The sequence below is a fragment of the Telopea speciosissima genome, chromosome 3, assembly GCF_018873765.1.
Source record: "Telopea speciosissima isolate NSW1024214 ecotype Mountain lineage chromosome 3, Tspe_v1, whole genome shotgun sequence".
Classification (NCBI taxonomy): domain Eukaryota; kingdom Viridiplantae; phylum Streptophyta; class Magnoliopsida; order Proteales; family Proteaceae; genus Telopea; species Telopea speciosissima.
The window spans coordinates 20,878,419-20,893,029 of record NC_057918.1 but is presented as its reverse complement, the minus strand read 5'-3'; the positions used below and the strand labels follow the sequence as shown (position 1 = coordinate 20,893,029).

Here is a 14,611-nt window from a genome sequence, read left to right as displayed (position 1 = left end):
TTTGTCAATTCCAGAGATATCAAATGTGCTAATATTTTGGTGCATACAAGTGGATCTGTGAAACTTGCAGATTTTGGATTGGCAAAGGTTTCTTTCTTCCACAAGTTTTTGCATTTTCATATTTTTTACAGATCAAACGTCTGTCAAGTTCTCAATCTTACATTTGTGTTTGTGCACCTTCACAGGCAACCAAATTAAATGATGTGAAATCCTGCAAAGGCACTGCATTCTGGATGGCTCCTGAGGTTTGGATTTTTCTACTGTTGATTATTGTTCACTATTTTGTAGTTATTATATTATACCATGCCAGTTCTTGGAAAGATATATGCATGGCTTTAAATGTTGGCTAATACGGTAGAAGTTTGTAACATTGGTTAGCTGTTTGGGTTTTACTAGGAATCTCTATTAGTTTTAAAATTTTTTCCTTTAGGCTTTGTTTGTTTCTGTAACAATATCAAGGACTAAGAACCAGCAATCAACAATGAGAAGAACATGTAGAATAAGAATGGAGAGAAGAAGGAAGATGGTATGCCAAAACAGAGACTGCGAAAGACTGAGAATCAGCGTACTCTACCAGTCTCCCAACTATTTTTTACATAGACAAGTTACATAAAGATTGGAACCCAAGCTTCCCATTCCTAGTTACAATAGAACTCTAAAGAAACATAATCTAACTAGAATACTTTAACCTAAGTAACCAATGTAACAAATCCTAACAGAATTGCTGCCACACAGAGTTATACTGTGGTACACATAATGTGTAACCACGGTAGAATAGGTCCATTCTCCAACAGTTTCAATATAAAATGGGTGGAAGTAAAAAAAAGAGAGTTAAAATGTTCAATTATGAATTTGTTTCCTCAAAATAAAAAAGAAGGGACCTAAGGTTCTACATTGAGGCTCGCTATTTTATACCTAAAGAATGCAAAACAAAGTACTTACTTCCCCTACTTTATTTTACTTCTGGATATTTAACCCATTTTACATTGAAACAAGAAAGGAGCCTTAGGTCTATTTCAAGTGCTTGGGTGGGAATTCAACTTTAGGTCATTATTATTTGTTTTCATAATTCAAATAGGAGTGGCTAGAATTCTTTGTTTAAACACCAGCATCGGATCTTTTGGACCATCCAATCTGTATTGGTATCAGATAGGAATGATCCAATTTATCATAGCCAATGCATTGGCCAATCGAGCAGTGTTATCAGGCTTTTGATCACGTAATTGGTCAATCCTTTGTTTGGTTTGTCTGCTCTGGTTTGGTATTGGTCAGGAATGTCTGCCTTGTGATACTGATCCTTAAATCCTTTAGGACACCAAAGATAAATGGGTTTGCTTTGAGTTGCTAACTTCTGGGTGCTCGAGGAAGGGTTGACACTGGGCAGTTTCTGCCATGCCTACTATGCTGTGTTTAGCTTATCAAGTTGCACATGGTTACAAGTTCCATGCTAACTGATTTGGGCTATGCCAGCTGATGTGTTAGATGGGTTTTGACACAGGTGTTTTGTGTTGACTCAGTAGGAGTCGGATCCAGTTGACCCCAAATCATAAAATACGCGGTCTTAGATATATATATCTTTATACTTGGATGGGTTCATGGACTAACGCACAACACAGGGTCTCGGAGTCTCTTTTGAACCCACCTTACTGAAATGGAGAGGCATGTAGTATTTGAGGGGTTTAAACGATTTTTTATTTTGGGATTCTTTATTTCTCCTAATTTGGGCAGGGGTATTAACTTTTAATATTTTGGGTTAAATATTTCATTTTGGGACAGAAAGTAGGAAGAAAAGAAATAAGGTGAAGGGAAATGGAGGAGTATTTGAATAATGGAGTGATTGAATAATAGAGGATGGTTTGTTACAGGATCTGTTGCTTTGATGACATTTGATGATTTGGACCTGTGAAAAGTGTGGCGAAAAAAAAAAAGGAAAATAGAAAAATGATGGAGACGAGCAAGAAAAAAAAATGATTTTGCCACTTGGTTAAATTAAATCCTCGTGGTAAAATTACCAAAAGCAAGGCAAAATCATTTAATTAACGCTTTTGTGATTAAACTTATGGGAATGTTAAGCAAACAGACATCTAGTAGAAACTAGGTGCAAAAGAAAACCATTCACAGTAGTTTTATGTTCTTTCTTGGGTGTATCAAAATGTATTTGGGATTTTTAAACCTACTTCAACAGCTTGTTGCTTAGCTTTGTCAACCAAATTTATGGTCTACTCTCCCCCATAAATAGTGAACTTTTAATGCTTCAAGACCTGCCATGTGGTAATTCATGGGTATGTCAATGGAAAAGTTTTAGTCCAAAATGAGTAACTTAAATGGTTTTAATCCAAAGTTTCAATGAAATAAATTTCTCGCCTCCTCTTCTCAAGTAGTTTTCGGTCTACTCCTTGGTCTTTTAACTTTAATCTGCATCATCTCACTCGTAGTTACAAGTGCACTCAATATTATTCGTTGCGGACACATCAAACATCTCTATTCCAACCTGTCTTATTGAAGTGGTGAAGCCACTCTTAAATCATCTTGAGTTTTTTTATTTCTAATTTTATCTTTTCTAGTTTTTCCACTTGTCGATCTCAACATTCTCATGTTAGCTCCACTTATTTGTTTATGTGCTGTTTCTTTGTTAGCCAACATTCAGCTTCATACAACATTTTTGGTCTGCTAGCTATCTTATAAAATCATCCTTTTGAGCTATGGTTGGAGGCATCTATCAAATAACAGTCTAGAAGTACCTTGCCACTTCTGTCACCTTGCTCTAATTATACAAGCAACTTCGACTTCTGTTTTTAGTCATCAATTTCTTTTTCTTCAGTTATAATTGATCCTATATAGGGAAACCTATTGCACTGCAGAATCCCTACTGGTTATCCTAACCCATTTCACACCTATTTTTACTAAAGTTTCAAAGTTACTGAGAATATATCCTAAGTAGCATACATATTTCTACCACATGGAAGGGTGATGTGGAAAAAAGTTGCCTAATCATAAAATTAATTCTCGTAGAAAATTAAATATATATGTAGATCAACTCATACACTATATTGTATAGTTATGGCATAATGTTTCTTAAACAGGCACGTATTTCTACCATATGAAAGGGTGATGTGGCAATTCCTACTGTTGGATATGTAGGGAATGGTCTTAAATAGCCATGTGTAAAATTTCAGACTCAAATTCAATTATATTACCCTCCCATTCATTGGCATCTTCCCTTGTAATTTTCAGCTGTGCAATATTAGCATGCACCCCATGGTTCATGTATTGCCTCTGTCAAATGGCCGAAACGAGCAAAATGAACCAAAGTTTGACGGAGTATTGCCCTGAGTTTGGTTGAACTCTCATAAAGAAATCAACTGTATGGGATTCCGATTTCAGCTTCCAGCGAAATTGAACTGATTGGGAAACATGAGCATCAAGATTCTTTTTCATCTTGTTTTGCCGTCTTCTTGCTTTTATAATTTGCATCCTTTTCTGGTGGCGGAGGGCGGGCCTTGGTGCAACGGTGAGGTTGCTCCATTGTGACCAAGTGGTCATGGGTTCGAGTCTGGAAACTGCCTCGATCAGATCCTTTCTGAACCCCCCTATGACCGCTATCAAAGAGAAGCTTTTTCCTATACTATAGTTGCATGCAAGTCTATTGTTGTGTTTCGGAATTAGGGGAAGCAAAGTTTCAACAAGACGCAGGCAGCCCTGGCAAAGCTTCAAACAAAGAGGAAGCCAATCAAATCCAAAAGAGTAAGCAAAGCCCGGGAACCCCTTTCACGTCTTTCTTTCTTCAGAATCTAACCGTTCTACTTCTTCCTTACCACTTCTGCGAAAGCAGGGGTAAGGCTGCGTACATTATGACCCTCCCCAGACCCCGCAGTGGCGGGAGCCTCATGCACTGGGTACGCCCTTTTTTTATCCTTTTCTGGTGGCAGCTCCATCAAAATTTTGTTTTGGTTCTTCACATCCGCTTGCTTTCAAATATTTTTCTACTCCAAGAAGAGTATTCTATAATTGGTATATGTTTTGATAAAATCTGTGGCCAATTAGAGTATATTTTTGGTTGATGATTAGTACTGATGGATGGAAACACAGAAATGAATATGTGGTTGAAGTCTGAATAATTTATGTAGTCTGTTCCTTATATTAAGTTGTGCGAATACAGGTTGTTAAACGAAATACACATGGCTATGGACTTCCAGCTGATATATGGAGCCTTGGTTGCACAGTGCTAGAGATGTTAACGCGTCAAGTTCCTTACTCTCCATTAGAATGGGTAATCAAGTGTCTCTTTGAAGTTCATCTTTTTTTTTTTCCCCTTCCATTTTTTATGTGATTTTGCTTTTATTTCCTTTCCTTTCTTCCTGCCCTGCTTTTGACTGGCTAATTACTTAAAATATGTATGAAATGATTAATTATTGCAAAGAGGAGAGGAGAGGAGAGGATACAGGGAAGAAAGACAAACTAGGGAAAGTATTGTCAAATGGGGAGAGAAGCCCCTAGAAACATGGATTATCCCCCAACCTTTACTTGGCCAACTTGTTTGCTCATTTAACCTTGGCATCCAGTGAAATATCATGTTCTCCAAAGAACTGAGTTCTGGATCTCTTTGATGAGGAAAGAAAGCCACCTAAATCTCCTGACATAAAAGGAAACCAACACACATTGGAAACCACCTTTGCAATTGTCTACGACTAGATTGATAACCGGTGATTAATGATCATGTGAAATTGGTCCAAGTCATGTGACTGTTGAACCAAAGCCTGCCTACAACTGAATTGAATAACCCAAGTATTGGTTGTCAATAGATCCCAAAACCAATTTGGCCTGAGCCCAAAAGTGCGTCCAATACCGGATAGCTCTGGTTTGCTAGACAGGCATCCATCCATTTGAATTCGATGAAGCTCTCAGGATAGAGAGAACAGGGATTAAGCATAGGCACCATCAAACTGGAGAATGAAGAAATGATTTCCATTCAATCCCTCAGAAATGGAGTTAATCATGATGTCTCTGAATCATAGTTGTCACGGCGTCACGGCGATCCAAGTCGGTGGAGGGGTGTCACGTCGATATATCGACATGTCGCCCGCCATGGCGTTGCCATGGCGAGCATGTCGACCATGTTTTATTTTTTATTTTCTCTATTTTTAATGTGTTAATAGATGTATACTCAAGCCATGTTTTATTTTTTCTCTATTGTTTCTCAAGTTTTAAGAAGAAAATTCAGAAATCGAAGAAGAAATCGAAGAGGGAAAGAAGAAATTGAAAGAAATCGAAGAGGGAAAGAAGACAGGAAGAAGAAATCGAAGAAGAAATCGAAGAGGGAAAGAAGAAATCTAAAGAAATTGAAGAGGGAAAGAAGAAATCGAAGAGGGAAAGAGAGACAGGAAGAAGAAATCAAAGAGGGTCGCCATGGCGTAGGTCGCCATGCAGCCCTCTCCAGCGCCAGGACGCCATGGCGACGCCATGACAACTATGCTCTGAATACTTCGGCTGTGGATGCCCATTGAGTAACCATACTGGTGGTCAAATGACTAACTTACCGCAGTGACCAACAGTGATCCTGGAATATCTGTAATTTTGATCCTCCCTGTTGCTCTTGGTAGCAGCTAGCAACACAAATGTTCATAAACTTTACCTAGTTTCATAAGCGGCGCAAATGCTAGTATCTGTACAAGCTGATGTCGTTTGGAATTTATCCATTTCAAGTCTAAGAGCAATAGGCATTGCCTTGAAAATATTGCTCCTTCCAAATGAATACTACTTTATTATTTACTAACCTGTTGCTTCTAGGGTCTTTTACTGAAAATTTCCCATATTCTCAGTAAAAGAAAGGGGGGGTGGGGGGGGGGGGGGAAAGAGTGCTCATATATTTAACTAGTTATTTCTCCCCCCTCCCCCCCCCTCCCTCTCTCTCTCTCTCTCTCTCTCTCTCTCTCTCTCTTAAAAAGCATTTTATTTCCGTATGTGACATGCCAACATACATTTAATTAAATACAAGTCACTGTAAAACTTAAAGCCACAGTTAAATTTTTAATTCTCATCTCATGTGACATGGAGTTGGAGGGTAATGTTCTGAGAGTCCTCACATTCAAGTGGCTAATTTATGATGCTTTGGAGGCCAGGCTCGGATGGAAGAGATAAGAAAGATTGGTTCAGAAGTTCGAACTGAATTATGTGACTTTTCAGTTTTCACTACATTGCTAGTGGATCTATTATCTTATTAGACACTGTTTCTCCTCATTAGTTACTGCATTTTCTGGATCCAGTGGCTCCAGCCAACTATCACGTGGCTTGCAGTTGATGCATGTTGATGATGTTATTCATATGGGTACTAATGTAGCATATTTTTTCATTTCAAGTAGTATTTACATTACTTCTGCGTGTTTCTGCTTATCTAGCTATTATTTCTGTTTTTTAACCTATTATGAACCAAGTTATTTTATATGTATATCCTATAATATATTAGTTAGAAGACTGGATCTGTCTCTTCCTTACCCATCCATGAAAGACGTGAAAGTGCATGATCAAGTAGTCTACTCTATCTTAGTTTTCAGTGTATCCATTTTTATTGAATTTGCTCTGCTAATTCCAGTAATCGCATACATTTGTGTGTGCATATAGTTGTAACATGAGATCTTTTATCCATTTCCTTGTAGTGCTATAGGGATTGAGTTCCCTGTCTGGCTGCATAGCATACTCTAGCGCCTCCCTGTGTCTCTCTCCTCCCACAATAGGGGACAGATATGTCATTTCATAGAAGGGGAGAGAGATAGACATAAGGAGGCACTAGCGTATGCTACGCAGCCTGGCGGCATTCTTTCTCCCTTTTCTATATTATAGTTTAATGAATGTATTGCCTCACCAGTCATCCATATTCCATACAAATGTATGGGATACAGACTCTGGAATTTGTTGTAGTTTTACAACTGTTTTTCTTCCTGACATGGCAGATGTCAGCATTATTTAAGATTGGTAAGGGAACACCACCACCTATTCCTGATTTTCTATCAAGAGATGCTCGGGATTTCATCCGCCAATGCTTACAAGTTAACCCAGATGACCGGCCCACTGCTGCTCAGCTCTTGAACCATCCATTTGTGCAGAGGTCTCTGTCTGCTTCATCAGTTCCAGGATCTCCTTCACCTCATAACAGCAGATGGTCTTGAAGTTTGTCTTTCATCAATTTTGGTCATGAAAAATATGAGGTAAATATCATTTTATATGTTACCAAGCCCTTCTAAATCAAGGGTGCTGCCATCTGTTAAACTTAGACCATTGGCACCTTTGGGACACTTTTCAAGTTTTCATCACTAGTTAAGTTTCAGCTTAAAACAAGGAGTGGAATTGCTGTAAAAGTGAGTTCAAAGTTCCGGAAATTGCAGAAATGCCACTATATTCCATTGCAAATTTGCAGTGAAACGGTATTGTTGTAATGATGAAAATTGACATACTTTTAATATTACCACTAAGATGATTGTGTGGTCGTCTATCACATTGACCCATCTATGTTTCAGGATAAGTTGTGACAGTTATCCCAACCCTACTAAGGCAAGATGGCCTTTAGTACAGCATTTTCATTTTTTTTTTGCAATTGTAGCTATAATGCAGATTCTGCGAAGCTATTTATTTCTGTTACAATATTTCTGTTATTGATATCCTTTAATTTGGTGATCCGATGCTGGTTGTGTGCAGTTTTAACCTGGCTCACGTATCTTATATATAGCCCAATGGGGGTGAGCATGCTGTTGAAACCCTTGAACCTTGAATGCTGCATGCAAAAGGTCAAATCTAGCCACGAATCTTGAGCACCAGAAGGTCATACATTTTGCTGATGTTTGTATTTTCCCTGTTGAGAGATCTCTGCATTGGAGAGCAACCTGTAATTTTTTTGTTTGTCCCTATTTTTTTCGAGCCCCCATTTTTTCTCAGTGTGCAATCCTTCAGCGGGAGAAGGCAAAATTTGTGGTTGTTTTGTAAAATTGAAAATTAGTGTTGTATATATGTTCCAAGTGTTCCAAATGTAATTATTTTTCTTTATGTAATTTTTGGCTAAAGTCTCGTGCATTAGAATTTTGTGGATTTTGAGTGCCTATTTTATGTTCTATGTTGTGTTATGCATATTTTTGGATTCGGCAAAAGAAGGGAGTTCACACCTGAAATGAAGTTTGCTACACTTTTTAACTTGCCGAAGGAGCAGCTTTCAAAATACTGAGCAAGACAGATAATATCCTTAACAACTGGAGAAATATCCAAGGGAATGGGCATGGGCTGGGCCTTAATCCATTGATTAGACTTAGAATAAAGAACTATCACTCACACGAGCTAGGATTTTATTAAATGGATAAACAAGTATGTTATGTGTGTCTTGAATTCTTGGACCCGTTTCGAAGAATGACCTGCTCCGGCATTTTTCGTTGGCAATTTGAATTGAATTTTGGTATGTTTTGACCCGGATTCAATAGAGAAGCATTTATGTTCTTTAACCGTTTTGTTGTAAAACGTGAGAATTTTGGGGCTTTCAATCTAGGGTTTATGGGAGAGAGCAGCAGCGCCGCTTTGGATGTTCTTGATGGATTTCCATTGTAATTTTTTTCGATTTACATAGTGAAACAGCTTCGCTTTCACTCGTGAATGTAACACACCATACTGGTGTATGAATCTCGTTAAAATCTTTGCGTCATCTTGCTCTGTTTTTGTTTCTTTTCATGTTTTGGTTAGTGTGTTGGTTGGCATTTTGCTGTAACAAAGCATCAGTTCCCATTTCCCAGCCTTTAAAACTTGCCTTGGCCATGATTAAAGAGCCCCCAACTTAAAAGAGCCACCAACTTTTGATAACAGAGGCATGAAATTTAGTAGTGCTTCACATTGAGGGGGTTGGATTAGGGCCCTTGGATCCTCTCCAGTTTCTTGAAAGTACTGGTGAAACAAAAGCAGGGGTGTGAGATCCACTAGACCCTGCAACTCCCCTCCCCTCCCTCCTCCCCTCCCCTTTCTTCTTCCCCCTGTTTTGTTTCATTTGGTTTTTCAAGTGACTCAAGAATAATTGTACCCTATATTAGGAGGTTTACGAGATGGTGGACTTTCTTGTGTGGGGATGGTTTGCCTTCAGCCACGGTCAAAATAGAATCCCTTGATCGAGACCTTTGATGATGTGTGGTAGATGTCGGGGAACAAAATAAGGGTATTATTGATATGTATTGTAAGGTATAGTTTTAGTACTCGTATTGGATCATCCAAATTGGCTGGTTCGTAGCCAACACTGGTTCATGACCAATCCCTTGCGAGTTAGGATTAGCTATCCACATGGGGAGCAGTGGAGACAGATCCCAACCCTCCATAGGACATGGGGAGCAGATCCGGACTCACTACTAAATCCCTACTTTAAGGGTTAGACATCTATGGCTATTGATGGCTGTACTCAAACCCAAGATATTTGTTTTTCTTTTTAATTTTCAAATAGACATATTGCCTATTAATTAATTAATTCATAAAATGACTTATTAATCGATACGCACTTTACAATCAAAATAAGGTTGACCACACCAAGTCTATAATCTGTAGTACAGAAATAATGCCACAAAATTAGGGAATTAGTCATAATCTCACTCCACGGTCCACCACCCCCATTTTAGATGGGTCCCAGCTTCTACTACTATATTTCCACTGGATTTCCTCTCTGCCTCCGAAAATCCTGACCGTTCAATTGATTATTAAGTCATGGTTTTAGTGTATGGTATCGGAATGGGTATTGATCAACCAAGAAACTCATACGGTATCAGATTGGTATTGACACCGATTATCCATATCAGACAAATTTGTCCCTGATTTTCCTTTAACAATTGTTCTTTTGACCATTTACCATTTGTCCAAACCATATCTCCGATATGGTATCAGCATAGTATACAGCGTTACGATACCGATACCTCGAACCATGGTCAGATTTGAATATCTGATGGATCGCATCATTTTTCCCAATCCAACGGTTACCTGAGGTACATTGACATGAGCCAAATCTCATGTAGACTTTGTAGTAATGTCCCGACAAGACAAATAAGGACAGACAGAATCTTCCGCGTGAAATTAAAGACAAATTTGCAAAAAGGAAGAGACAGAGAGAGAGAGAGAGAGAGAGAGAGAGAGAGAGAGAGAGAGAGAGAGAGAGAGAGAGCAGAGACTGGTGCAGGTAGGTCCCGTCGCCTTAAGTATATCAACAAAACGTGGATGTTAAAGCTTTTCTCAGAAAAGGGTTTTCAGAATCTCAAAGTTTCTCTTCTTTTACATTCACAGTTATAGACGTAAAGAGTACCCAAACCTTTCTCATTTGGGTATTTTATTTATATATTTTCTTTCTTCGTTTTTATTTTGGCGGGAAACCGAGAGGCCCGGAAAGGGCTGATCGATGATGGCCCGAGCAGTTGAGAGAGCTCATTCTCCTGATGTTCTAATGGTGTTGAGTGATTCTTCTCCTTGTTCTGCTGGGTCGAGTTTTCGGGAACTAGATGATGTGTTCTTGCAGGTTTGGTATCTGGTTCTGTGTTTTTTTTATTCTTTGTTTATGATATTTATATGGATTTGATGTTTGGTCATGGAGGTTACTGTTTTTGGACTGGTTGGCTTGAATTTGGAGTTTGTTTCTGTTTGTCTGATTCTTTTGGTATTAATATTTCTGGGTTTGGAATGAAGTAAGAACTGTTGATGCAAGTACTGATTGTTTTGGACTTACTTTCAATGGCTCTACAGGCTTGGGTTTTGTGATAAGGATTGGAACTTAACTTGGGTGCTAATTGCTTAACTGGAGCAGGTCTTGATGCAGACCAGAGAATCAGTATGATGGTCTCGGACATCCAAGAGTTTCTTTTAGTTTCTCATCCTGCAGATTCACCCAAAAAAAAAAAAAAAAAAAAAAATGGAATCTTTAATCTGTATTATCAGATCCAGCTCCTAGCATTATAGTTCTCTTGATTTGAAAAGATAACCCTCAAAGATAATCCTTACCACACAGGCTTCGTTATGAAGTTGTCAACCACTTTGTCCACGAGTTGAAGTTTGTATATAGTATCTCTTATTAAAAGCACTTAAACTATCCTAACTTAGGAATAGAAGAGGAAGGAAAATAAATATTACTTTGTTAATAGCTATTTATTGTCCCTAATTTTGATTGGTTTGTAAGACTTCTTATTTCTTCAATTTTCACTTTGCGCTTCCTGAAGTTGGTATGTTACTGCACACGGATCTTTGGAAGATCTGCTTTCTGAACCCTAATGCTATCTCATCTGTATCCCCGTCGTAGCGCCTGGGCGTCCTTTTTTTGTCGTCTCCTCGTGCTTAGTGCTTTGCAGCTCACTACTTTAATGCTATAGTGGCCATCAGAGAGAAAGCACCCTGGTTTTCTTATGTTGTTACTTTATAATTTCAGTGAAATTGCTGAAGGAAAAGAAACAATATACCTTAGCGATAGCAATTAAATTCATAAAATATGCAGGACCAGCCTACAACTTGAACACTCTACTTTTTGTCCTAGAACTCTCAAACTATTAGTTCTAACTTGAAACACATGCTGAAACATGAAACTCTGTTGTATTCGTATGCCCAACAGGAGGAAGATGAGAAAAATGCAAACATCATTTCAAATGTTGGTTATTAATTGATGGGAACATTGGGGTGAGGGGGGCAAAAATGAAAGAAAATGGTAAATATGTAATAGGAAATTTCCAACAGATTTTCGCTCATCTTACCTGTGCCTTGACCTTTGTGTTGATGAGAACATTGGGGTGAGGAGGGCAAAAATGAAAGAAAATGGTAAATATGTAATAGGAAAATTCCAACAGATTTTCGCTCATCTTACCTGTGCCATGACCTTTGTGTTTGGGGGGGGGGGGGTTTGTATTGAAGAGAACACTGCTTTCCAATTGCAGAAGATCTGATCTGGTACCATGTTTCATTTTAGTAAATTATCCAACATGAATTATAGCCTTGGTCAATTAATCTTGCATTCCCTGAATAAATTCATCCAACATCGAATAAAATTTCAGCAAAACCTTATCCCAACTATATTGGGTCAGCTACAGAAATCCTGTTTCACCGTTCCTCTCTGTTTGAAGCCATAATAGCGGGGAAACATTATTCATCAAATATAAAATAACTAATTTTTGCCACCAGATAGAATAAGATAATTGGACTTTGTATTTAATTTATTCCAACTGACTAGTCATTTAGTCATATCATAGGACTAATTTCATTTTATTTACTGTACAGACTCAGGCCAGAATCTGGCTTGGAGAAGTCCTGCACACAAGGCTGGATGAAGAGACAGTCATTGCTGATTTACTTGCTGACGGGAAGTTGTTGTATGTCCCTGAATTTTCCTTTGCTCGCTGCTTTATGTTAATTTATGGATGATTATATAGATTTGTATTTGATCTTGTCTTTGTGGACACATGATTGTACGAAAGAGAAAAATCTCTAATATCTACACAAGGATTGGCTTCATTTTGAAAATGAGAATACCTGTATTCTACTTCGATTCTAAGGAAAATGAGAGTACATAAATTCTAAGGATTTGGTCATATAAAGGGCAGATTAGTGTACTTTTTAAGTAAAAGATGAGACTTGTAGCAGTACCAGGAACAAAGAGAACCAGACCTGCACTGGGTATGCACCCTCCCAAGACCCTGTAGTAGCGGGAGCCTTGTGCACTGGGTATGCCCTTATGTAAGAAGGCAATGGATTAGTGTTTAAGGTACATAATTGGATAGTGAAGAAGGGCCTGTACTAGATTGAATGCTTGAAAAGTATGCCAGACGGCTAGATGTTTGCAAAGTTTATTGTTGGTTACTTTGTAATTATTCATTGTTTGTTGAGTAACCTTTTTCCTGTGTTCTCTTCTAGGTTTCAAGTGTCTAGAGTAATAACAAAAATGCTTCTGACAAAGCGTATGGAGCTAAGATATTCAAAAGCCTATATATATGAACCAAAAATTTCTGGAAAGTGCAGTGGGAGGTATATGCCTTATGCCAATGTTGACTCATTTTTGAAGGTAAGCTCCATTTTATGATTTCATAGTATATATTTTTTAAATATTGATTCATTTTAAAATTTAAATATAGTATACATTGATCCACAGGTAAAAGTTTCCTCACTCAACATTTTGAGCCTTTTCTTGTTCTGATGAGTAACACTTCAGTGATATTCGAATGGTAAGAATATAACAAGCCTCTAGAGGAGGAAATGCCATAACTAGTACACAACAAAAAGGAAAAACCATAAAAAAAATGAAATGCTAGGGTCAGAAATGAATTTTATCCCCAAAACATATCCTAGGCGAACAATTCTCTATGTGTGCCTTATTTTACAATTAAATAGTAGTATCTAAAGTGACAATCTATTTCAGTGTTTGAAAACCCAGCCATGTTGCGCCCATTTTTGTAATTTGACAGGTTCAATCATCAATCCAGATCCAACTTGTCTCCGATTGAATACAAGACTAGTCAGTGGGATCTTTCATTAAGATTGGTAACTGGGTTAGTGCATAGGCTCACCAACTTTGGGGATTGGGTGAAGAGTCAACTGGGTTTTGTAACTGATTTGGTATGTGGACCAACCAATTTTGGTGCGTAGGCAATGGGTTAACAAGGTTTTAAAACACTGATCTATGTAATGATTTTGAATTTTTTTATTCAATATGTTATTCATAGCATTTGTTAACCATAGACTAATCACAAGCTATGAGCATTTCGTCCAAAAGGTTTTGAACTCTCCAATACAGCCAAACTCAGTTAAAGGATAAAGACCAGTCACACCTTGATGAATCCCAGTGATTCAAGTTTCAACCTTATGGAGTGCTCATTGAAGATTCTTAGACATTAAATTTTTATACTTGCATAATTAAGATGAATCATTTAAATGGGAGAGGGTTATTTGGGCAAGTGGCATAAGGAAGCAGTTTCGTGTAGGGGGGGGGGTAGAGAGGTCATTTCATGAGAGAGAGAGTTTATTTGGCTAGCATCTCATCATTATTCTGTTCTTGGGCATTAATCAGTGTTATAGCTTCATAATTCTGCTTGATTGAGTCAGTATTCTTGAGGTGATGGGGCATGTGAATATAAGAAACCAGCCAGACTTTCCATGCGTTGATATTCATATGACTAGGACCTACAGTTGTCCCATCTAAATGACTGTATTACCAAAGGATCAGTTTGATGAGACTAATTTTCATGGGAACGGGGTTTTGGCATGCCCTCGCCTGAAAGTAAAATAGTACACCCTCCAATAACTGCCATGTAGTAGTTCAAAGGGGCTGAAAATTTGTGTATAGCTAGACCCCAAGTTCCTTTGTTCGCCGGTCAAATTTCAGTCCAATTGAAGTTTGCCAAGTGACAAAACAAGGTATTGAAGAAGTCAGGGACTACAGTGGGGTGCATAGACATACACGAGAGGGTATGCCTACATATGAGAATATACATTGACTATCGGTCTGAATTCGACATGTAGCAAATCCAAAATTAGTTGTACACATCCAATGGTCAGAATTTCAAGATTACCCTTCCACGTGGCATTAAACACAGGGCATGCTAGAATAATTCAAGGTGAGGGTATGCTAGAATCTTTTTCTCAA

At 38.2% G+C, this 14,611-nt stretch overlaps 1 protein-coding gene across 1 annotated transcript in view; it reads left to right on the top strand.

Annotated features, from left to right (window-relative positions):
• LOC122654952 overlaps positions 1–14,611 on the top strand; it is a 30,509-nt gene that overhangs the window by 9,619 nt on the left and 6,279 nt on the right. The window contains exons 5-11 of the mRNA XM_043849206.1: positions 15–87; positions 186–245; positions 4,160–4,270; positions 6,948–7,160; positions 10,397–10,513; positions 12,253–12,344; positions 12,886–13,033. Of these exons, the coding sequence (XP_043705141.1) occupies positions 15–87; positions 186–245; positions 4,160–4,270; positions 6,948–7,160; positions 10,397–10,513; positions 12,253–12,344; positions 12,886–13,033 (814 nt within the window). The remainder of the gene's footprint in view (positions 1–14; positions 88–185; positions 246–4,159; positions 4,271–6,947; positions 7,161–10,396; positions 10,514–12,252; positions 12,345–12,885; positions 13,034–14,611) is intronic.